This window comes from Pogona vitticeps, chromosome 1 (genome assembly GCF_051106095.1).
Source record: "Pogona vitticeps strain Pit_001003342236 chromosome 1, PviZW2.1, whole genome shotgun sequence".
NCBI lineage: Eukaryota > Metazoa > Chordata > Lepidosauria > Squamata > Agamidae > Pogona > Pogona vitticeps.
Window position 1 is genome coordinate 292162505 of NC_135783.1, and position 25048 is coordinate 292187552.

Genomic DNA, 25048 nt, shown 5'->3' on the forward strand with positions numbered 1-25048 from the left:
TGTGAAAACCAGCAAATGGGGAGACTGTGGTACCAGCAACAAGTAGCACACCTTCAGGCCTTGAGGTTTGCAGGTTGTATATCCTTGCTCTACAGTTACTCAGAATAAACACTGCAGACTACAGTGACACTTCTAAGATCACACCATCATAATTAGTCTGTACAAATTCCCAAAGTGAAAAGATGTAGGAGGTTGCATTTTTCAATATGTTGCTTGTTGGCAGAACTGACACTTGCTCTGTCCTAGTGCCCAAACCCTATTCATCAGTAAGTGTGAGTAGCCTCCCTGAGTCTTGGAGCCCCAGAAGCTGTTGGATTAAGTAGCAAGTACTGACCTGCCAGCCATTGGAGAATTTCTAGTAACACCATGAATAGAGCTACTTTCTCAGACTCATTGTGGATGGTCCAGCAGTACACAAGAACAATGAGCCTTTTTAGATAAACTAGAATGGACCATTGGCAGGCTCACAGCTGAATTCTGTGTTTTGGAAAAGAAACTAACTTTGCTGCTGGCTGTATTTCACAAAAGGAAACCAGCTATTTTTATAGCGAAATGTGAATTTAACCTGCTGAATTCTTATATAGGTAGGACTATATGTATCTTGTTAGTAGTTTTATGCTGTGCTTGAAGTAGAACTATGCTGGGCTGGATTTGTGCGATTCCATCATTTAAATAAAATTTTAATTTCAAGTTCCCATATTTCCTAATTAAATATGCCTTCTGTGTTATAATTCTGACTTCTGGTATGCAAGTAGATAGTATTAGAAGCATAATGCAAAACCCTTGTTCATTCAGGCCTGGAGGAAGAAGGGACGTAAACATTTAAATATATAAATTTATTAAATATAAAAATATTTTAAAAAATATTATGTAAAATATAACATAAATATTAAATATATAAATGTATCGAATGTATATATTTAAATAAGTTTTTATCCACATTGTTACTCAATGGGACCAGTATCAGAATATTTGGATCTTTTCATTTTTGTTAGAAAAAAGAGAAAAGTAATGTGTTCCTTGTAGACAATCTAAAAACAAGCTTGTGAGACCTTTTGGACCCCTAAAATCTCACAGGCTAGCTTTTGAGTTCTGCAGGACTCTTAATCAGACTGGGCATTAACAGGTTGGGTGAGAGATTACAGAAGAAACAGAAAAGTCCCCAAAATAATTATGACCCAATGCTAAGGTCAGGCTCTGTTGTTTAGAGCAAATTCCACAATGGAAACTACAATCTTTAGGAACAGTTTGAGATGACAGATTTCAGATTTTGCATCTAGCAATGCAGATGTAGGATCATACTGCCTCTTCTTTTTTTTTCTTTTTTTTTTTTACTGGATTATGGAAGAGATTCTAAACAGCTCACTAGGGCAAGATCTATAAGACAAGAACATTTACAATTACTTAAAAAAGACTGCTCCGAACTGAGCACATCTTCCTCTAGCCACTGGGTAATCCTCTTAATTTGGCTGCAATTGGCTGTCTTTTGCCTCATGTGTTAACTAAATTTTACTTCAGGCTTGTTTGATATGGGGATCGCCACGTTTCGAGGTGCCTCCGTTCCCAGTAAAAAAGGAGCTGCAATGGTGGCAGCGCTGAGTGAGTGGCAGTACCATGTCTACAAATATAGGAAAAGATTATGAAATCTGCACCACCTGAGGTGAAACCATCCACCTCAAAGTAACTTTGTAAGGCTGTAGATTCTATTTTGGAACTTGCTTTAAACAATAAAACCTGGACTCAAAATTTGGCCCTTACGATTTTTGTTACTTTTCTGCTTCTTCTACACCTCCCCAGCTTTGTAATGCGCAGACTGTGTAAATAATCTGAGATGACTTAAAAGCTAGCCCATTTAATGAGATTTGTATGGTCTAATGAAGGTAATGCCAACTCTTGTTTTCAGATGTTATCAGGAAAAGAGGTTCTATCTTCTTAACTCATGAGGATAATATTTATATCCCTAAGCAGCAGATAGTAAGTCTACTGTAGAAAAAGCAGGAATTCCAGCTTATCAAGACAGAACAAAGCTTCCTTCCCCCCTTTTGACTGATTAAAGAAAAGTAATATTACTTTATGTGATACCAATAAATGAAATATACCCAGGAGGCTTGAGAATTTTCCCTTCTTTCAATCTCCAACCCAGAATTAGTAATTAACCAATATTTAGTGCTCTATTTGCAACTAAATAAAAGTTAACAAAGCTCTAGGACAGGGGTCTCCAAACTATGGCCTGCAGGCCACATCTGGCCTGCCTTGCCTTTATCCAACTCAGTGTGTGTGCATACATGTGTGCGGGTTCCTTCAGCCCTCAAAAATGTGGCACATATAAGATGTGGTCCTCACGCTGAAAAGTGTGGAGACCTCTGCTGTAGGACATCCCCTGCTCAGCTGTAATCAACACACTTAAGTATGACTAATCCCTCTCCTCTCCCTCATCCCTTTCTCCACATGGAGACTGACATATCTGAAGAGGAGAAACTCTTATTCTCATGTGTAGTTTCTACACTGAGAAAGAACCCAAATTTTACAGCCTACACATGAGCTGGAATTCCTCCCACTTCAGACACAACTCGCTCTATATGAAGGAAGAGATGGCAGAGAGACTAAACATTCCTCTCTAAGCATGTTGGTTACAATTAGATAAGTAACAACTGAATAAGGCCCAAATTTTCATGCGTTCCCATATATAGATAAAGCATCTGAATAAGTCCACATCTAATAATCAGCTAGCCAGCCCCAACATTAGGGTATCTGCTTCAGGTAGCAGGATGCTGGGACTAGTGAATGCACTGCTCCCATCCCTGCATCTTCTCAGGATGGCCTGTGAACAACCATGTTTGCAGCATGCCAGCCAGTCTATCTCATATGAAAGGAAGGCATCGTCCTGCCACTGAAGGCAACAACAATGGCAAAGCCAGTAACCCCTTCCAACGTAATAATTAGATGTAGGAGGATTAGGAAGAGGAAGAAGGCAGTGCCATCTCCCACTGTTGGATAAAGAGCGGGAGAAGGTGGTGCTTGGAATGATGACAACAAGTGGTGTTACGATGCTTTGCTCCCTGCCTCAGATGACAGGATAGGTGTGTCTGGCCCTGACAAAAAGGATTTCTAGAAAGAGTGCTGGATTTATTTTTACAAGTTGTGCTACAAATGCCCCATACCCTGTAGTTTGTCCTTTGGTGATGCTGTAAATATGTTGATTGACAGGGCCAGCATAGGACTTCTGAAAAACACAGTTTACATACATTGGAGGAATCTGCTGAATTTTGATCAAATGCCAGCCGGAGTTCACCACTACCTCTCAAAGCCCTGCTGACTCAGGACAAGGAATGTTCTTGTCCCCTTCCTATCCTGTAGCTGGTGGATGAAGAATTCTGGGAGGTTTGGTCTAAAAAAGAAACTATTTGAAGCACTGTTCAAATTTATACCCAAGTAGTAATCCCATGGATTTGAGCTTCAGACATATTAGAACTTCAGCGTGCAGAAGTGCCACCAAACCAGTCTCCATTCCCCAGTTTTCACACAGCTCCCAATTCAACTGTTTCTTAAAAGGCGATCAGGTTCTATAGGATCTTTTTTGGACTCAGGCACAGGTAACATTTATGATTCAAAACTCAAAAAAGCAGAATGATTAAGAAAAGCTAAATTTATATTAAATTATCATCATCATTGCCTAAAATACTGAACATAGTGGTTAAATAACTCCAGAAAAAATCAATTCTTTCCAGTGAGTACTGTTAAAACCATTACACAGAAACACAGGGACATTGTTTCCATTAGCCGAGGACAGACAGAAGAGAAATCTTTGCTTTTTTACATAGTAAATCAGTGCACTTCTGGCCTTTTCCCATTCTGTAAAGTCCCAGTGCAATAGGACTTTTCTTCTTCAGCGTGCAAGCGAAGAGCCCCAAAACCAGCAGCAGCATTGCCCAAAGCTTGCTTGTGCATGAGAGAACAGGAAATCTCATTCTTGCTTACTTCACAAGTGGGCAAAAAGCTATATAGGTGCCATCCTTCCAATTCCTGGCAGCCACTTTGACTCCTGCTAATTATACAGCAGAAGAATCAGATGAAGAGTTTGGAGAAGTTTGGAGAAAGCAGTTCAACAGAGACGTCTAACAACTGGAATGTATCACAGAAAGTGTCTTACGAAGAACAAGGAGAGTGTTTTCAAGGGGAGGCAAGTACTGTATAGCTGAGTTGCAAACACATTGGTGCTCTGCTGAAGCTGCATTTCCTCAGCCGGAAGGACACAGTTATTCTCAAATACTTTTTCCCAGTCCCATTTTCAATAAGATTGTTCTTCTAGATTCTACTGGCTATGTTCAAAATTTCACCACATCCTCATTCCCCTTACCAATGTCACAAGACTGATATTTCTTACACTCTTTCCCCAAATGCATAAGGGTCTTAATTTTGCAGAGCTACTTTTAAATCCATATCCCTTGCTAAAACTTTGCTTCCTCATTCCTCAATCTGAGGAAGTTTCAGTGGACAAGACCACAACATTTGGATACAACTAAAATAAATATAATTAAATTAAAATCTAATACATTCTCCCCTGGCAACAGTGGGAAAGCCCATAATAAACACAAAGATAGGTCCATGTCCCAATTGTAGCCAACACTTCATAGGAATGAAAATTAACCAAGGTTCAGTAATTTAATCCATAATCCCTCCATCAGTGAAAAGACAAAAATACTGTATATAGCTACCATGATTCTTCTATACGGCTTTTCTCCCAAATGAATAGTAAACATCACTGTTGTTCATGTTACTGCTCCATGTTTCACAGAACACCATTTAATCACTGGATACATTCCCCCATCATTATATGGGGGTCCATGTCCCAAATCACTGGATACATGTATCCAGTTTGGGGAATGTATCCAGTTGTTCAGAAGTAGGCAGAGGAAAGCAAGCTGATAACATGGACATAACTAAAATATTAGACCAAAATAAAGAACCAGCCATGGGTGGGGGGGCAGCTTTCAGGAAAGGACAGAAACTGGAAACTGATGAAAAACAGAAAGTTTGCAAAGGGGTGGATTTAGGCATTAACAAAGAGACAGTGGTTCTGAACACTGTATTTCCCTTGCAGTGCTTAGTGCATGGTCAGGATGGAGAATATGGGGGCAAAAATTAGAGGAATAGATGGTGCCCCGAATTGTTCCCCTCTCCACGAATCCCTCCCTTGTTTTTAGTCTTTCTTCCCAACAGCTCTAAAACAAGAAATCTGGCTGGGGAAAGGAATGGTTCTGGAGAGGCTGAATGCAGATGAGAAATAGTGGAAACAAGGACTGAAGATGTGGGCTATAGTCCACAAAAGCTTACGCCAAATAACTCTTGTTAAGTCTTCAAGAGCCACATTGCTGGTTTTGCTATAACAAATGTTAGTCCTTCAGCTGCCATAATAACAGTCAACCCTCGACTTATGAACGGCCCTAGTTACAAACATTTCGACTTACGAACCGCTCTCATAAGAATATATGGGCTCGACTTGTGAACTTAGATTCGAGTTCTGAACTCTTTTCCTTCCTTTTTTAAAAACCTAAGTAATATTAGGTTAAAAGGAAAACAAAAAAACACATTCTCTCCTTAGTGGTAGCAACGGATTAACCGGCTTTGCATTAGTTCCCATGGAAACTAATGATTCGATTTACAAACTGCCCCTCGACCTAAGAACCAAAAACAGCAGGAATGGGTTAACTGGTTTTCAATGCATTCCTATGGGAAATGCTGATTTGAGTTACAAACTTTTCGATTTACAAACTTCCTTCCAAAACGGATTAAGTTTGTAAGTCGAGGGTTGACTGTAATTCTTTTCTGTTTATGCTATGACAGACTAATATTAAATTATAGTCTATTGATCATTTGCCAGCTAACTAAGGAAGCAAATGCAACAAATGCTGAAAAGCAGTGTACACTAAATAGCAAAACAGTTAACCATAGGCAGTAGTCTCACATGGGAAAACACAGCTCAGGGGCTGTATTAGACTAGGCAAGAACAAGTAGGCTTTTGATGGAAGAATGTAGGAACTTACATCCTAATGACTGAGCCATAGCAGAGAAACATTTAAGCATACATCTGTGACAAAGGTGTGCTACTTAGAATTGCTTCCCATACACCGTGAGCAGCAGCCAAAATAACTGCTATTCTACAACCAATGCTTGCTCTCTAGTGAACAGACTCCTTTGATATATGTAAGTATATGGTTGTGTACACACATACATTGCTTTTTGCTGGCATGTAAAGGAGTATGCCCAGTTGGAAAAATGGGAGCGGGAGTCCCTTACTGACAGCAATACAGAGTTGTTACACAGGGAAAGCAAGAAAGGTGGGAGGCGGTGAAAAAAGGTCCAGTGGTGAAAAAAAAAACCTGGAGGAACAGCCTCCAAATAACTTTTGGAGGGGAAAACCACAAGTTTAATGATGCAGGTTTGAAAGGAGAAATGGACAAATCCTTGTTGGAGCCCTTCACATAATTTTCCTGTGTCCTTCCTTCTAAATTGAACAAAATGGTATAGGCGTAGGAAACTTCACACAACCAAAGGCTGTGCATTGTTCATTAATCATCACACACCCCACAGAGGAGGAATTTGCATCACTACAGTGGATGATAGTGCCACATTTTCCTGGAAAATAAACACTGTAGCTACTGGTTCTGGGAAGGACTTGTCTGTGATTTAAGTCTTGAATTGCCTAATAGTCTCTGAATCCTGTGCAAGAAGTATTTGTAACACAAATTGCAACACATCAAACATTCTAAGGCTCCTTCTTGTAGCATGAAAAGATTAGTGATTAGGTGCAGTGAAGAAAGACTACAACAATCATAGTGTGTCTCTTGCTGGATTACCTACCTGCCTGCCATGCCTTCTCACTTCTAATAATTACCTTTCAATTGTACACACCTACTTCTGAACATCATATTTTCATTGCTGAGGTATATAGCAAACAAAAGAAAAAGACGTGAACAAATATCTTCTTCCAGAACTTCCAAAACCAAACACTGGGGGGGGGGGGACTTAAGAGTAAGCCCCCTACTGGGTTTATCCAGCAACACACTGCAGATGAAGTTCTGAATATATTTCTTGTTGAATCCGAGTTCAGGTTAAAAATAAAAATAATAAACAGCCTTACATTGTTTTCAGTAGCACACACTTCCAGAAGAGGGGCTTACAAGCATAGGAAAGACGTATAATAGAAAGCCATGGTATCCAGCATATTCCTTGCAACTCAAACCTCATCAGAAGCACAATAAAAGTGAGATCCACAGAGAACAGATGTGAAAGCTCTATTTGCAAAAGGCAAAGTTATGTTTTAGGAAGAGAGTGGGCACCCTGGTACAACAAACTGGGCACAGCACAGGCAATTTCTGTTGCCAGCAACAGACTGACTGCTTTACTCTTATAGCAAGTATTGGATTGGGGTGTTTCCCATAGCTTGAAAGTTGATATTTTACTGACCCCTGAAATGAAACTACAGCTCTCCTTGTACAGGTATCTGCTAAAGCAACTTGATAATCACTCACACCATTTCTCTCACGCCATGCAACCTCTGCTGGCCCCAACCATTTCCCCTTAAAGAAGGAAGAACGCAGTGCAAAATCCAGTTAGTGCCAAAAGCCTTGGAAGGAAGGCAACAGGGATCAGGATTGGACAAGTTCAGTAATTTTGGCCACCAGCAGTGCAGAATCCTTGGCCAGCGTGTATACTTGGGACTGAATGAAAGCTGTATCAGAGTCAGCTGAGAAAAGATCCTGCTGAATTCAACACCACAGCTTTTAAAAACAGAGGACATATAAATAAACATAAACTAACAATGAGCCAAAAAAAGGGTCTCTGAGTTGTGTCCCATCAGTCTCAAAGGCACAAACTAACTCAGGCTCCTCACCCAAGTCAGTCTCTGGGGTCCAAATGAAATAGAGGGAAGTCTCTGAGTTCCTCCTTGAATAGTGGGCAAGAACCTGTATCATCAGAGCGAATGACAGAGAAGGAGGGACAAGCATCTCTGTTTGTGCTTTAAACTTCACTTTCTGTTGAGGGTTTGCGCTGAAGCTTCCATCCTGTGTCTGGAAGAGAGCCATGACGCTCAGGGGTAGCTGCTGCGTTGATGCTGCTGCACTCAGACTGCTCCTCCTGCAGCAGCTGCTCAGTTTCAGTGTCATCCAGTGACCCGGTGCTGGCTTGGATAGAGACTGTGTCAGTCTTCATGCAGACGTGGTCACGGAGAATACATCCTCGAGAGCTCCGTATCTGTTTGAGGTCGTCCCATTCAGATTCATCACTGGACAAGAGGCAAATTCCTTCTACAATTTTGATCTTTTCCTTGGTGTAGTTTTGATCAGAGCTTGCCTGCAGACAGAGACAATAACATGAGACATACAAAGTTGACGGAGAAAGCATAAAGAACTAGTGAAAGACTGGCACCTGCCTTTTGAACAAGTCAGATCACACAACCGGAAAGAAGCAGAAGGGCACTGTCTTCATGTTCCTGTTCTCCAACTTGCCCATCACCAAACCTTCACTGCTCCACCTGTGCCAGATCTCCCAAACCCAACATTTCTCAGATGTGTTGGATAAAAAGATGCATCATTCCCAGGACTGAGGGTTGTGGGAGAAGTAACTGAACACATCTGGATGGCACTGGGTTGTGCAAGACTAATCTAAATGATCCAGACAAGCAGCAAACAAGCTATTAAATGCTTACTGAGGAAAAGTAACCAACAAACTTCTCTGGCAATATTAGGCAGAAAAAGAAGAAAAACATAAGACCACTAGAGAAACTGAGCAGAATCTGAGGAAGGGAACAAAGAGGAAAGCAACTGTTTTGCCTCACCACATCTGAATACCAAAACAGGTAATTTATCTCATTTATAAATCAGCAGGAGATACTAACTACAAGAGGTGTGCAATCCTTTATCTAGCAGATCACCTGTTACAAAAAATTCTGTGGCAAACTGTACATTCCCTCAGGTGATGGAAAGACAGAATAATATAGAAGGTGAATATACTGAGGGAAAGGTAACCAGTAATATATCCAAAGCCATGAAAAGTAAAAACAAAAACAAAACAAAAAACAGAAACACTGCATTCAAAAACAAGCATTCAAGAAGGAGACCAAGATTCAGCATAGATGATGAAAAGGCAAAGGCAAAGACTCTCAGAAAGACAGTCTGCTGTTAGTTGACAAGTTCCTCCTGTGCTCAGCATATACAGGCGTACCTCGTTTTACGAAATTAATGTGTCCTCCGGGACATTACGTAATACGGAAATTTTGTAAACCAAAACACGGATTGTGCCAGGAAAGGGGGCATCGCTAGAAATCTCCAGGCACAATGTGTCCTGGGGAAACCCTTTAGTATAATTGGGGGAGGGAGAAAAAACGTAAACCGGGGCATTATTTTCTATGGATTTCGGTTCGTAAACCGAAAGTTACGTAAACTGAGGCGTTCGTAAACTGAGGTACCGCTGTAGAAAATAATGTAAAATATTATTAATACTTGAGTAGGACACAAGCCAGATTAAGTTAACACAACATAACAAAGAAGTCAGAAGGGCATAAACACTAGAATTAGAAAGTTACACAAAACAATCATCTCAACAATTGCGTTATTAGATCAAAAGACTTAGGAAAACTCTCATAAAAGCAGTGAAATAAACATGAGCTGGACAGGGGAAAGGGGAAAGTGACATTATTTACAGTAATAAAGACTTTCCTATGCTTCACCAGAGAAGGACCTCTTCAGCTGACCATACTCTGCATATGCATCATCATGGAGTATGAACATTAAAACTAAACAAACCTAAGCTGTATAAAATTGGAGAGCCAATGTAAACATCAAGGAGCCTGCACTAGGAACAACTTTTCTTCTTTACCAACACTCAAAGGCAGCCGAGGTATTTTAGGGCACACAGGTATGTGTGTGGGCACGCACCCACACAAACACAGAGAGAGAGAAGCAACCAAGTAATGCAAGACAGCAGCAGGCCATTCATCAGTACAGGAATAAGGTAAGTAGAGATTGCACAAATACAGCAATGTGATACCTGTGAGGCTGTGGGCAGGTCAAAAGAGGAATGGTGCAAGGCTATCAGAGGGATGAGAAAACTGCTGAAGAGGAAAGACAAAGCAGAGACTAAGTGCCCTGCAACCACCTATGGCCCAACAGTGACACCTTACTAATGCAAAAAAATCCTCATCTGTTGCCTACCAATGATCTGTACACTGCACAGGCATATTCTTCTACCACTGAATGCTTACTAAACAGAAAAGGCCACACGTGGCACTGGGATTTGAGTTGGCGACAGTCATCAGCAGCTCATGGAGATCAGAGAACTGCAGTCAAACCAGCAAAATATAGTGTTGGTTGACCTGTCTGAGCTTGCTCAATAGTCTTCTAATAATGGGAGGTAAAACACACAGTTCTTTAGAGCAGTGGTTCTTAACCTTTGTTACTCGGATGTTTTTGAACTGCAACTCCCAGAAACCCCAGCCAGCACAGTTGGTGGTAAAGGCTTCTGGGAGCTGCAGTCCAAAACTCCTGAGTAACCCAAGGTTAAGAACCAGTGCTTTAGAGTACGCTGATTAAATCATCTAAGAGCAGGGCAAATTAACTAGGCCTATTGAGAACTGGTTCTTAATACTGCAAGTGCTTAACAAAGATATCTTAGCCTATGAAAGGATCTCTTACCTCCTTCTTAAAACACAACTGGTTATACATGGCAGGCTTGGGAGCTGTTTCAATCTTCACCTCTTGAGTCGATGTCCGGTAAGATGGGTTACTGTAGGTAAGATTACTTAAGCTAGGATCTGTGAACTTGGATTTCTTGTGTCTACAGAAACACAACATCTATTGTCAATAGACAGAATGCATTTCCTAATTGCAATTTGAAAGTTCTACAGCTAAAGCCCCATCCCAGAAAACCAGCAAAAAACATAATCTGTAGTGCATATTTCTCTTATTTAACCCCCCCCCAAATCAGTTTCATCAGAGACATTCCTCATGTCCATATTGTTTATATACTTATACCACACCAGTGCACAGAAGCAAGGTTTCTTTCCATTTATGCCAGTGGGGGGAAAGGGCAAGTTCACTCACAGAGAGAATCATTTTCATGCAAAAGGTTCAAAGGGCCAGTATGCATGACTCAAATGAAGGCATGTGCAAACTGCACTAGATTTCTACGGATGATTCCCAAGAAAACATGTATGAGAGATAGTGAGGTCAATGCTTTCTACAGGGGAGACGTGAACTTGAGCATTAGTTGCTCTATTGTGTAACAAGTAATCCAAGAGTCGGCAAGAGTGGCCCTCTAGATGTTTCTGGCCTAAAACTTCCATCAGACCCTAGCCATTAGAAGGACCACAATTGCCCATCTCTGTTATAATCAATGCTGACATTTTTAGAGACAAATAGAAAAGGAGTGGCCACTAACATTAAGAACAGTAACTTGGGAATATCAGCATCATAGTCATCATTATCCAGATACAATTATTCGCTGTGGTGAACAGCCCTGCCCTCACCTGCCCGGCACCGCAAAACCTTGACGCAGGAGCCAATGAGTGAACGGAAGGCAGAGCCAAGGGGGGAAGGAGCTGGATATAAAGACTGGTGAATTCACGACATTCGCCCTTTCTTTTTATTTGGTTTTCTTAACCCCATGTAGACTGTAAGTCTATTTCTACAGTTAGTCTGTAAGAATACCAGCACATCACGTATTACTGTTGCAGACTAACAAGGCTACTTCCTCTGGAATTTAGTCCAATGCAATGTTCCCTCTAATTTTCATCAGCCGTATGGGAGCCTCGCCCAACTGTGCATGGGCAATATTTCATCTAAAACCCAGAAGTAAGCAGACATTGACACCGGCTGCTGCTGCACATGTGCATGTGCACCTTAGAGGGAACTTTAGAGGGTCCAGGGAAACATTTTTTAACCATAGAAAGAAAGGCTTGGCCTTTTTTTTTGGAAGTGTTTCACGCAGCTGATAAATTCATAAAGCTAGTGGAATGAAAAGAGAGCAAGGTACATACCTGTATATAATTATAGCACCAGCTATCAACAGAATGATCAAGATACTAAGAAGTCCTCCAATAACATAACTGACATGTAGCCCTTCACCTGAAAGAGAACAGATGGTTAACAAAAGCAGAAAATGCTCTTGTTACTATAAAGAGGTATTGGTCTTCCATCACAATGGACAGCACTGATGTGGATGGCAGGTGTTGTTGACCAGACAATCTGAACACTGTCATTAATATATATTTTCCTTCATAAATATTTTGCATATCTGGTATTTTTGCAACATGTTGAGTTTTTCAGTAAAATATTAACATATTTATTTATTTATTTATTTATTTATTTATTTATTTATTTATTTATTTATTTATTTGACTTCTCCCCCGCCCATCTAGACCAAAGTCTACTCTGGTCATTAAAATGTTAACATAAAATATTAAACATTAAGCACAGATACATTATTTAATGGTAGGTAGACACATCTCTTCCTATCAACCTAGCAGTTCGAAAGCATGTTAAAATGTGAGTAGATAAATAGGTACCACTACGGTGGGAAGGTAATGGCATTCTGTATCTAGTCCCGCTGGCCAAATGACCACAGAAACTGTCTACAGATAAATGCTGGCTCCCTAGCCTGGAAACGGGGATGAGCACCGGCCCCTAGAGTTGGACATGACTGGACAAATTGTCAAGGGGAACCTTTACATTTACATCTCTATGACTCTACAATCATAGATCATACCATCATAGATCAGTAATCCCTTCAAGGAATAAAGGTTAACAACAGAAAGTCTGGCTTAGAAGACCACCTTGGCTCTTCGTGACAAACTAGTAGTAGGTCTTCCCAGTGGTCTTGTAGTATTTGGGGTGGACAAAGAAAAGTGAAAGCAAAATGACATTTTAATTCAGACAATGACTAATTGTTTTATTCTGGAAATGAAAAACTCAAAACAAAACTCTCAATAGTAAAAGGAGACACAATGAAGGGATACACAGCACAAAACATGACCAAACCAGATTTTGTGGAAAGGTTATCAATATAACTTATTGAAGTATTATGCTCCAACTAAAGAAGTTAAAGATGATATCCCGCTACTGTGGTAGTCAAAAGTAAAGAAAAGTTACAATGGATTATGAAAGAAAACCCTTAAAATTGTTAACAAGAGATGAAAAGAAACAGTAAAATTCAACAGAAATAAGACTAGAATCCTAAATGGAACTTTTCAGTAACTTGCATGTAGTACCAAAGGGAATCATTATAATAATTTATTGCAATGAACTAGAACAACAACAAAAAAGATGACAGATTCCTTCAAACAAGAATCCTTTTCTGAAGAATCTTAAATTTTAAGAAATGACTTGAGAGCTTCTAAGCAGCAAGACGCAATATGTCATTAGGTATAGATGGAATATTAACAGAGATTCAATCTATTAAAATCCTAACAAGAATACACCATTAAATATAAAAACAAAACAGCTATTCATAGACTGGAAACATTCAATATTCATTCAGTTTTCAAAGAAAGGAGATAGTAATGAATTGTTTACAAGAAATGAGTGTACCACAATATTCGATCATCCCAATGCATAACCTATACTCTGGACAAAGGGCTACTGTTAGAGCAAACTATGGAGAAACAGAAGGTCTCCAATTGTTAATAATATACAAAGGTATATTTTATCTGTCTGTTCAACCTACAGACAGAACACGGAAAACTGGATAACATTCAGAAGGAGTGACAATTCATGGAAGAAACATTAGTAATTAAAGAAATACAGATGATACCAATATTTCCAACTCATGCTCCTGGCATGCTTGATGCATTTCCAATATTTGCATAGTGCAGGATAATAGAGACTCTCACCTGTAGTTGCCAGCACAGCTTCATTTGCTCGGTTGCACAGGTCTTGGCCAACTTTTTTGTCAGAGCAGCTACACAACAGAAAGGTACAAAAGGTCAACTTCAAGAGAACCACTTATCCTATGACAGAATGAACCAAGGTGAAGTGAACTAAGTCATGAAGAATAACAGCAGCCTATTTTTCTACCCAAATATATTCCAGCTACCAAAAAGTTGCTGCTAAGTTGTTGTTGCTTTTAAAAATGAAGATCATTTAATATATTGCAAGGAAGCTTGCTGCTAGGTAGTTTTTCTAAACAAACAAACCTTATTTAACATATTTTTTAAAATGACTAATCATTGGCACAGGACAGAGAATGCAATGGCATGAATACAAATGCCCTTACTATATTATATTATCCAGTAAAGATTTATAAAACTTATTTTCTATGGTAGCTAGAACTATCCTGCCTAGCAGAGGAAAAGCATATGTGAAGAAAAAGATGGAGCACTACCTTCCCACAAAATCACATTTTAAATAAGTGAAGCTACTCACTTTCCTCCTGTTGTTTCCACAGATACATGAGGCTTGCTTGTGGAAGAGCCAGATCTGCCAGTAGGAATTTGACTATTTTTGCTTGAATGAGTGGTTTCAGGAATTGGAGGCCCCATGCCAGGAACTATGTGAAAGAGAAACAGAGAGAAAATCTTAAGCAACGGAGATAATTAAGTCCTATGAAATGGGAAAATTTGCAGTTTGCTGTTCTAGATATAGCAAGAGACAGTAAGGTTTCTATTGTGGTACAGAAAAAAATTACAAAGTAAATAATGAGCACTGCTATACAGCTAGAGCTTGTACATAAGCTGCAACCATCCCCAAGCAACATCTCAGTGTTATATTCATGCACCTCTTTGAAGCAACTGCATGCAAAATGCCAATGAAATAGAACAAGCAACTCTGTACTGTAAATCTTAGCACTAAAATATACATCTGTGATTTTCCTCCTGGGAAATAGAGCTTTCTGCAGTGAGGCCTTTGAATACTTTGCCAAGGAGATATATTTCTATATTTCTATATATGCTTATGATTTGTGCTTGGAGGTTCACAACCCAAACAATTTACCTGTGGAGCAAGGTTTCCCATCTAGTTCATCTGGACATGCACAAACAAAATCAGAAGCCCTGGCAAAGCAGAGATGAGTACAGCCTCCATTATTCACTCCACAAGCGTTTGTGCCTGGAAGATAAGACATCACATCTGAAGCAAGAGTATCATTTTCTGTCTTCAACCCCAAGGGCTTCACATTCATTTCACCAAAATACTTATGGCTGATTGTCTAACACAGTGGTTCTAACATAGACTTTTCACCCACATATTTTATAGTAACAGAGGCAACCAAGCAACTGATTTAGAGGTTGGTGAAAATACTGTAAATCAGCAGGGAGAAAACCTACATACATAGTCATACATTGCCAGATTAAGACTGCGCACATTTTCGTCACTAAATGTGATGTGAATCTGCAAGGTGTCACATTGTGTATGTGCATGTATCCATGCATGTATGCAGCAGAAAGAAGGCCTTGAACCAGGACCTCTACCAAACCACTGGCAGTCGGGGACCTCAAGAGACCTTGGAGGCTAGGCTATAGTGAAAGAGAAATTCCCAAGGTCACAATTCTAGCTGGAACAGAGTAACTGATCTCCTAGTTTAACATGGATTACCACCTTTTAAGGGCCTGCTGTACCCTGGGTTGTTTTAGACCAGTGGTTCTTAACCTTTGTTACTCGGATGCTTTTGAACTGCAACTCCCAGAAACCCCAGTCAGCACAGCTGGTGGTGAAGGCTTCTGGGAGTTGCAGTCCAAAACTCCTGAGTAACTCAAGGTTAAGAACCAGTGTTTTAGACAATAGTGATTCTCAAGTCTTTGCAGCCAATCTACATATCTGAACAACAACTCTTGCTCTGGATGACTTGGCCTGCTCTTCTATGTCCCTGAATCATGACTCCTGCCTATCTGTCAACATCTAATCTATTGCCATTTTGATCCTTGTCTGCCTGCATGCAAACTGAGCTGCATCTGTCTCAAAGCTACAAAATCTTAGTACACACCTGCACCTGATTTTAGAAACACAGTGTATCCTATATGCTACAGACAAGCCTGTGAAGTGTACATGCTGTCAAGCTGCATCCAACCTATAGTGCTATAGGGTGTTCAGTGTAAATAAGATATTTAAGGAGTGGTAGAACCAACAGCTTTAGGAGTCCAAATTCAGATGAAAAGATGACAATAATAAAATGTGGTAAAACATGGAACTTCACCTGCCAGTATTCAACAAGGGCTTTAAGCGTCCCTCCTCTGTTTTTGGAGGTCTTCTCTTTTTATCTTTAGAACTGGCACACGAAGAACTCAGAAAGCTGCTCTAGATATTATCACTAGTACAAATGCCTACTGTTCAGTTGTGGGCATGCATAATTCAAATATCTACTTATGCTGTGGAAGACCTGTGACATATATATCCAACGTTGACATGACTAATTGATCCCAGGAAACAATATCAAATTACCTGATGAAATCCTAGTCTTTCACAAGATCCTAGTCTTTATTTTTTTCAGGGTGCGTCCTGCTAATGTCTGGACCACTAGGAGGCTGTAAATACTGGGTCATAGTAAAGCTGACTTCTTTACCTTATTTGGCACTCCTCCCCAATCAACAAGTTTCTATTCAATTTCATATCACAATATGCTTACTGCCCCCCTCCCCCCCAGCCAAGAAAAAACCAATTTGAAAGCTTATAGTAAAAGGAGGGATGACTCACAACACTTTTTTAGACCATTAAGTGAAATTATTGTCATTATGACAAAGTATGTTAGAGAGATCTGTCTTTAGCCAGTTCTAGGGCATTTGAATAAATTTATCTCCAAGGCCTCTAGTTATAAAGACCCTTTGTTCTCTTCATCCTTCCTTCTAAAAGAGGATATAGGATGCTGACAATCAAGACTAAATGGGAGGTTTCTGCCTTCACACCACAAACACTGTTATCTGCAAATTCATCAGTTTACCTTACCTATGGAAGAGTGACTAGAAAGTACAGTACTCACTTCTCTGAAGGTAAGTAAAGAAATGCATAGAAACACCTGTGGCCCACAGGCTGTGGATAGAAGCTAATTTGCTCCTGCAATTGTAATATCTGGAGTGAGAAGCAGCTTTTGTGTCCTTTCCAACTGTGTTCTTGACTGCAGGTGTTTTAGAATGCCTCTTATAAATGAAGGACAGCCCCTGAGAACCAAGTGAGACATGCCCTTTCCTTTATTTTCCACCAATTCAGTTTGGTATACAGTGGGAATTCGCTTTTTGTTTGTTCATTTATTTATTTATTAAGCTTCTATGCCGCCCATCGAGACAATGTCTACTCTGGGTGGCTCACAGCAAATAGAATAAAAACAATTGAAAAATAACAACAATATCTCAACTTTTTGGTAGATAATATTTAAGTATTTCATTTTTTCTCAAAGTGGGTTCAAAATTTTTGCCCCTTACTTGCTGTCTGTAGAAACATGCTTCCTGTCTACATCAACTGAGAGAAAGTAGATTCCCTCATGATACAGGAGAGACACATTGTGGTGTATGTGAATACAGTTCCTCAAGTATGTGTACCAGCACGGGTTTTATCGAAACAGTGTAGGCTGCCAGAAGCTAATGCCCCAGAATATTTTTTGCATAGCAAGCCCCCACCCCAAGGTTCTTCACAATCACTCCTAAACCCATGATACAATAGTAATCAATGTACACAATTACTAGATGTTACATCAAAGGTGAGTAACCTATGGACTCCACATCATACTTAGCATGATATTAAAAGAAATTATCTGGGATTAGCACTTTTTCCTCTGACAGTGGATAAACACCTGGCAGATATGCTTTGATTGTATTCCTGCGTTGAGCAGGGAGTTGGACTTGATGGCCTTGTGGGCTCCTTCCAACTTCACTTTTCTATGATTCTAATGGGATTTCTTCAGAGATGCATGCCTCAGTAATTACATATGCGAATATCACAGAGTACACCCCCTCACATTTCATAAATATTTTAGTATATATTTTCATGTAACAACATTTGTGTTATAATCCCTTCCATATATTTGTTATCTTTATGTTGTAAACCGCCTAGAGTGGTCGAAACGACCAGATAGGCGGGGCATAAATAGAACAAACAAAAAACATAAAATGAAGAAACGACACTTGGCTACAATGCAAAGCAGTGAGTATACAGCTTGTATAACAGTGCAAATGTGCTGCCCCCTCAAAATAACGCAACACACAGCCATTAATGTCTAAACCGCTGACAACAAAAATGAGTACACCCATAAATTACAATGCCCAAATTGGGCCCAAGTAGCCGTTTTCCTTCCCTGGTGTCATGAGACCCATTAGTGTCATAAGTCTCAGGTGTGAAGGGGGAGCAGTTGTTATTGTTCTCACTCTCTCAGACTGGTCACTGGAAGTTCCACATGACTCCTCATGGGAATGAACTGAGGATCTGAAAAAATGAATTGTTGCTCTACATAAAGATGGCCTAGGCTATAAGAAGATTGCCAAAACCCTGAAACTGAGTTGAAGCACGGTGACCAAGACCATACAGCAATTTAACAGGACAGGTTCCACTATGAACAGGCCTTGCCATGGTCGACCATACAAGTTGAGTGCCTGTGCTCAGCGTCATATCCAGAGATTGGCTTTGGGAAGTAGACATATGAGTGCTACCAGTATTGCTGCAGAGGTTGAAGGGGTTGAGGGTCAGGCTGTCACTGCTTGGACCATAAGCAGCACACTGCATCAAATTGGTCTTCAGGGCTGTCATCCCAGAAGGAAGCCTCTTCTAAAGATGATGCACAAGAAAGCTCGCATGCGGTTTGCAGACAAGCAGACTAGGGACATGGATTTCTGGAACCACGCCCTGTGGTCCAGTAAGACCAAGATAAACTTATTTGGTTCAGGTGATGTCAAGCATATGTGGCGGCAACCAGGGGAGGAGTACAAAGACAAGTGTGTCATGCCTACAGTCGAGCATGGTGGTGGGAGTATCATAGGCTGGGGCTGCATGAGTGCTGCCAGCACTGGGAAGCTACAGTTCATTGAGGGAACCATAATTCCAACATGCACTGTGACATACTGGAGCAGAGCATGATCCCCTCCCTTCGGAGACTGGACCGCAGGGCAGTATTCCAACATAATAATGACCCCAAGCAACCTTCAAAACGACCACTGCCTTGCTAAAGAAGTTGAGGGTAGAGGGGATGGACTGGCCAAGCATGTCTCCAGACCTAAATCCTATTGAACATCTGAGGGGCATCGTGAAACGGAAGGTGGAGGCATGCAAGGTCTCTAACATCCACCAGCTCTGTGATGTCGTCATGGAGGAGTGGAAGAGGACTCCAGTGGCAACCTGTGAAGCTCTGGTGAACTCTATGCCCAAGAGGGTTAAGGCACTGCTGGAAAATAATGGTGGCTACCCAAAATATTGACACTTTGTGCCCATTTTGGACATAGTCACTTAGGGGTGTACTCATTTTTGTTTCCAGTGCTTTAGACATTAATGGCTGTGTGTTGCGTTATTTTGAGGGGACAGCACATTTACACTGTTATACAAGCTGTATACTGTACTCACTGCTTTACATTGTAGCCAAGTGTCATTTCTTCAGTGTTGTCACATGAAAAGATGTATTTATGAAATGTGAGGGGTGTACTCTTGTGATATACTGAAGACCTGTCACAAGACTGGAATGCAGCAAAGCACAGAGGTAATGAAGGCCACATGCTATGACAAACAGATGTCCTTCACCACTAAAAGGAGCACTGTTTCTAAATGCATGATAAGCTAAGCCTAGTTTGAACCCCACATGCCTAAAGGAGGTAATAGTTAGACTATGGTTAAAAAAAGGCCTCTCTGGACCCAACAATACTGAGTAATTATCTACCAGTATCCAACTTCCCATTCTTGGGGAAAATGCTACAGCAGGTTGTGGCCCCTCGGCTCCAGAGTTTTTTGGATGAGACAGATTATCTAGATCAATTTCAATCTGGCTTCAGGCCTGTTTCAGTTTCCAGGCACAATTCAAAATGCTGGTTTTAACCTATAAAGCCCTAAATGGCTTGAGTCCAAGTTCGGGTGTTAAGATCATCTGGAGAGGCCTTTCTCTTGGTCCTACCACCCTCACAGGTGCATCTGCTGGGAACACAGGAGACAGCCTTCTCTGTTGCTGCTCACAGGAGACCTGTCTGGGACCATCTTTGCTGTCCTTCTGCAAGCAAGCAAAGACCTTTCTCTTTAGGCAAGCCTTCCCCCAATAATCTAGCCACCCATGTGTGATTTGTAGATGGAGTGGTCTCAATTTTTGAGTTTTCCACCTCTCAGAGTGACTTTTTTTAAAAAATATCTGCACACATATTGTTCCTAGCTTTAATTATTGCCTTTAATGATATAAGATGCCTCTTTATACACATTGTTCTTAGCTTTAAATATTGTCTTTTAACTTTAAATATTGTCTCTCAATATTGTAGGCTGCCGTCGGTCTTTTTAAGGTGGGATAAAAATATTTTAAATGAATAAATAAAGCTTTGATTCAAATTACAGAGTGAAGAAATCCAGATTATTGCCTTTACCAGTCTGCCTTTGAGGAGAGACCACAATGATATCCATAAGCCCTTCAACATTGGCTAAGATGGTTTCCTTATTCCGACCAGAATACTTGTCCACTCGCTGAATAGATTTAGTCTGCCAGTCTGTCCAGTACAACCACCTGTCCTGCTACTCACAAAGAAGAAGAAAAATTAATTACACAGAAGCTTGTTCACAGAAGTCCAAATAACATACTTTCTCCTTCTTGGTAATATAGCAGCAACAACCCATGAGAATTTCTTCAAACATCCACAAGTCAAACATACAGTTTCTTTATGAGTGCTGCTACACAAACAACACTGCAGTGTTTCTCACCAAGTTCCTCCATACCTGTGTCAAAGCAAAGGGATGTGATACTTGGCTGACCAGCACCTGGCGTAGCTTCCCATTGAGATCAGCACTCTCTATGCGATCCAGATGAGCATCTACCCAGTAAATCCTACAAGAGTGGAAAGGACAGAAGTGAAACCAACATTCACTGTAACATCATAGATACCTATTTTCTCTCCTTTCCCTGAATATGCATTTGTCAGCTGATGCCCCAAAATCTACAGAATGAGCAAATGGCCAGGTCATTGATACAATCACTCCTATGGCTCCCCTCCTATGGAGCCAAACTAGCTCCCTGGTTTACCAGAGAGCTGACGTTGATGAAGAGAGTGGAATGGAAAGTGATGATGGCAAAAAAAAATTTGGAGAGAACCTGAGCTAGAGAGCCACTGGAAGGCCTATTCCATCATAGTTGGTGGCACCAAATAAAGCCACTTTCTCTGTCATAACTGCATTAGCACAAAAATGTCCTATGGAGCTGTTTTGAGAGGTCAAGGGCCTATTATGCCTTGGTCCATAAGAAGAGAGTGTGGACCACATGACAGGTGGTTGTGAAAAATTTGCACAGTATTTTACTCTGACTTATATACTGTAGCTGATACAGATCCTATGGATGCAACTTTGGCACCTGTTGGTCCTCTGTTAATTGAGTCATTCCAAGTTGTGCAGCTTAAGGATATGGACAGGATATTGGAAGAAGTGAGACCCACTACATGTGCACCAGGTCCTTATCTTTCCTGGTGTATAAAAGCAGCCACTTCTTCATGGATTGCTGCCTTGTCGTGGCGAAGGGGCTTGAGTAACTCAGAGAAACTATGGGCTATGCCGTGCAGGGACACCCAAGACGGACAGGACATAGTGGAGAGTTCCGACTAAACGCAATCCACCTGGAGTAGGAAATGGCAAGCCACTCCAGTATCTTTGCCAAGAACGCCCCATGATCAGAAACAAAAGGCTAAAAGATATGACGCTGGAAGATGGGCCCCTCAGGTCGGAAGGCGTCCAACATGCTACTGAGGAAGAGCGGAGGACAAGTACAAGTAGCTCCAGAGCTAATGAAGTGGTTGGGCCAAAGCCGAAAGGACGCTCAGCTGTGGACGTGCCTGGAAGTGAAAGGAAAATCCAATGCTGCAAAGAAAAATACTGCATAGGAACCTGGAATGTAAGATCTATGAACACTGGGAAGCTGGAGGTGGTCAAACAGGAGAGGGCAAGAATAAACATCGACATCCTGGGCATCAGTGAACTAAAATGGACAGGAATGGGCGAATTCAGCTCAGATGATTATCATATCTACTATTGTGGACAAGAATCCCGTAGAAGGAATGGAGTAGCCCTCATAGTCAACAAAAGAGTGGGAAGAGCTGTAATGGGATACAATCTCAAAAATGATAGAATGATGTCAATACGAATCCAAGGCAGACCATTCAACATCACAATAATCCAAGTTTATGCACCAACCAGCATTGCTGAGGAGACTGAAATTGAACAATTCTATGAAGATTTACAACACCTTCTAGAACTGACACCAAAGAAAGATGTTCTTCTCATTCTAGGGGACTGGAATGCTAAAGTAGGGAGCCAAGAGATAAAAGGAACAACAGGGAAGTTTGGCCTTGGAGTTCAGAACGAAGCAGGACAAAGGCTAATAGAGTTTTGTCAAGAGAATAAGCTGGTCATCACAAACACTCTTTTCCAACAACACAAGAGGCGACTCTATACATGGAAATCACCAGATGGGCAATATCGAAATCAGATTGATTATATTCTCTGCAGCCAAAGATGGAGAAGCTCTATACAGTCAGCAAAAACAAGACCTGGAGCTGACTGCGGTTCTGATCATCAGCTTCTCATAGCAAAATTCAAGCTTAGACTGAAGAGATTAGGAAAAACCACTGGGCCACTCAGGTATAATCTAAACCAAATCCCTTATGAATACACAGTGGAAGTAAAGAACAGATTTAAGGAACTAGATTTGGTGGACAGAGTGCCTGAAGAACTTTGGATAGAGGCTCGTAACATTGTCCAGGAGGCAGCAACGAAAACCATCCCAAAGAAAAGGAAATGCAAGAAAGCAAAGTGGCTGTCCAACGAGGCCTTAGAAATAGCAGAGAGGAGAAGGGAAGCAAAATGCAAGGGAGATAGGGAAAGTTACAGAAACTTGAATTCAGACTTCCAAAGAATAGCAAGGAGAGACAAGAGGGCCTTCTTAAATGAACAATGCAAAGAAATAGAGGAAGATAACAGAAAAGGAAAGACCAGAGATCTGTTCAGGAAAATTGGAGATATTAGAGGAACATTTTGCGCAAAGATGAACATGATAAAAGACAAAAATGGGAGGGACCTAACAGAAGCAGAAGACGTCAAGAAGAGGTGGCAAGAATACACAGAGGAATTATATCAGAAAGATGTGGATATCCCGGACAACCCAGACAATGTAGTTGCTGACCTTGAGCCAGACATCCTGGAGAGCGAAGTCAAGTGGGCCTTAGAAAGCCTGGCTAACAACAAGGCCAGTGGAGGTGATGGCATTCCAGTTGAACTATTTAAAAGCTTGAAAGATGATGCTGTTAAGGTGCTACATTCAATATGCCAGCAAGTTTGGAAAACTCAACAGTGGCCAGAGGACTGGAAAAGATCAGTCTACATCCCAATCCCAAAGAAAGGCAGTGCCAAAGAATGCTCCAACTACCGTACAATTGCACTCATTTCGCACGCTAGCAAGGTTATGCTCAAAATCCTACAAGGTAGGCTTCAGCAGTATGTGGACCGAGAACTCCCAGAAGTACAAGCTGGATTCCGAAGAGGCAGAGGAACTCGAGACCAAATTGCTAACTTGCGCTGGATTATGGAGAAAGCCAGAGAGTTCCAGAAAAATATCTACTTCTGCTTCATTGACTATGCGAAAGCCTTTGACTGTGTGGACCACAGCAAACTATGGCAAGTTCTTAAAGAAATGGGAGTGCCTGACCACTTTATCTGTCTCCTGAGAAACCTATATGTGGGACAGGAAGCAACAGTTAGAACTGGTCATGGAACAACTGAGTGGTTCAAAATTGGGAAAGGAGTACGGCAAGGCTGTATATTGTCCCCCAGCTTATTTAACTTATATGCAGAATACATCATGCGGAAGGCTGGACTGGAAGAAACCCAAGCCGGAATTAAGATTGCCGGAAGAAATATCAACAACCTCCGATATGCAGATGATACCACTCTGATGGCAGAAAGTGAGGAGGAATTAAAGAACCTTGTAATGAGAGTGAAAGAGGAGAGTGCAAAAAACGGTCTGAAACTCAACATCAAAAAAACTAAGATCATGGCCACTGGTCCCATCACCTCCTGGGAAATAGAAGGGGAAGATATGGAGGCAGTGTCAAATTTTATCTTCCTGGGCTCCATGATCACTGCAGATGGAGACAGCAGCCCTGAAATTAAAAGGCGCCTTCTTCTTGGGAGGAAAGCGATGACAAATCTGGACAGCATCTTGAAAAGCAGAGACATCACCTTGCCAACAAAAGTCCGAATAGTCAAAGCTATGGTTTTTCCTGTCGTGATGTATGGAAGTGAGAGCTGGACCATAAAGAAAGCAGACCGCCGAAGAATTGATGCCTTTGAATTGTGGTGCTGGAGGAGGCTCTTGAGAATCCCCTGGACTGCAAGGAGAACAAACCTATCAGTTCTAAAGGAAATCAAGCCTGAGTGCTCACTGGAAGGACAGATCCTGAAGCTGAGGCTCCAGTACTTTGGCCATCTAATGAGAAGAAAAGACTCCCTGGAAAAGACCCTGATGTTGGGAAAGTGTGATGGCAAGAGGAGAAGGGGACGACCGAGGATGAGATGGCTGGACAGTGTCTGCGAAGCAACCAACATGAACCTGACACAACTCCGGGAGGCAGTAGAAGACAGGAGGGCCTGGCGTGCTCTGGTCCATGGGGTCACGAAGAGTCGGACACGACTAAACGACTAAACACACACAAAAGCAGCCAAGGGAGGACTGACTGAGTGGGTAAGGGAAATAGTGAGTGCCTCTCTGATATTTGTTATATTGTGACGTTTTTATTATGTATGTAAGCCGCCCGGAGTAGACTTTGTCTAGGGGGGCAGGGTAAAAAATCTAACAAAAGTAAAGAAAAGTAAAAGTGCAATCCCATCCCGCCTAGAAGAGACAATAATGAGGC

The 25048-nt window shown here is 41.1% G+C and overlaps 1 protein-coding gene across 4 annotated transcripts in view; it reads right to left on the minus strand.

Annotated features, from left to right (window-relative positions):
* Positions 1-3628: 3628 nt before the first annotated feature.
* LRP4 (LDL receptor related protein 4) overlaps positions 3629-25048 on the minus strand; it is a 134952-nt gene continuing 113532 nt past the window's right edge. For 2 of the 4 annotated variants that reach the window (XM_020799040.3, XM_020799032.3), the window contains exons 31-38: positions 20871-20979; positions 20525-20669; positions 14988-15101; positions 14421-14544; positions 13889-13956; positions 12038-12125; positions 10695-10836; positions 3629-8355 (exon numbers count right to left, since the gene is read on the minus strand). In XM_020799040.3, the coding sequence (XP_020654699.3) occupies positions 8023-8355; positions 10695-10836; positions 12038-12125; positions 13889-13956; positions 14421-14544; positions 14988-15101; positions 20525-20669; positions 20871-20979 (1123 nt within the window). In that variant the 3' untranslated portion in view covers positions 3629-8022. Of the gene's footprint in view, positions 8356-10050; positions 10115-10694; positions 10837-12037; positions 12126-13888; positions 13957-14420; positions 14545-14987; positions 15102-16874; positions 17144-20524; positions 20670-20870; positions 20980-25048 lie in introns of those variants that run through there. The other 2 variants (XM_020799046.3, XM_072986018.2) reach the window with 2 other exon arrangements.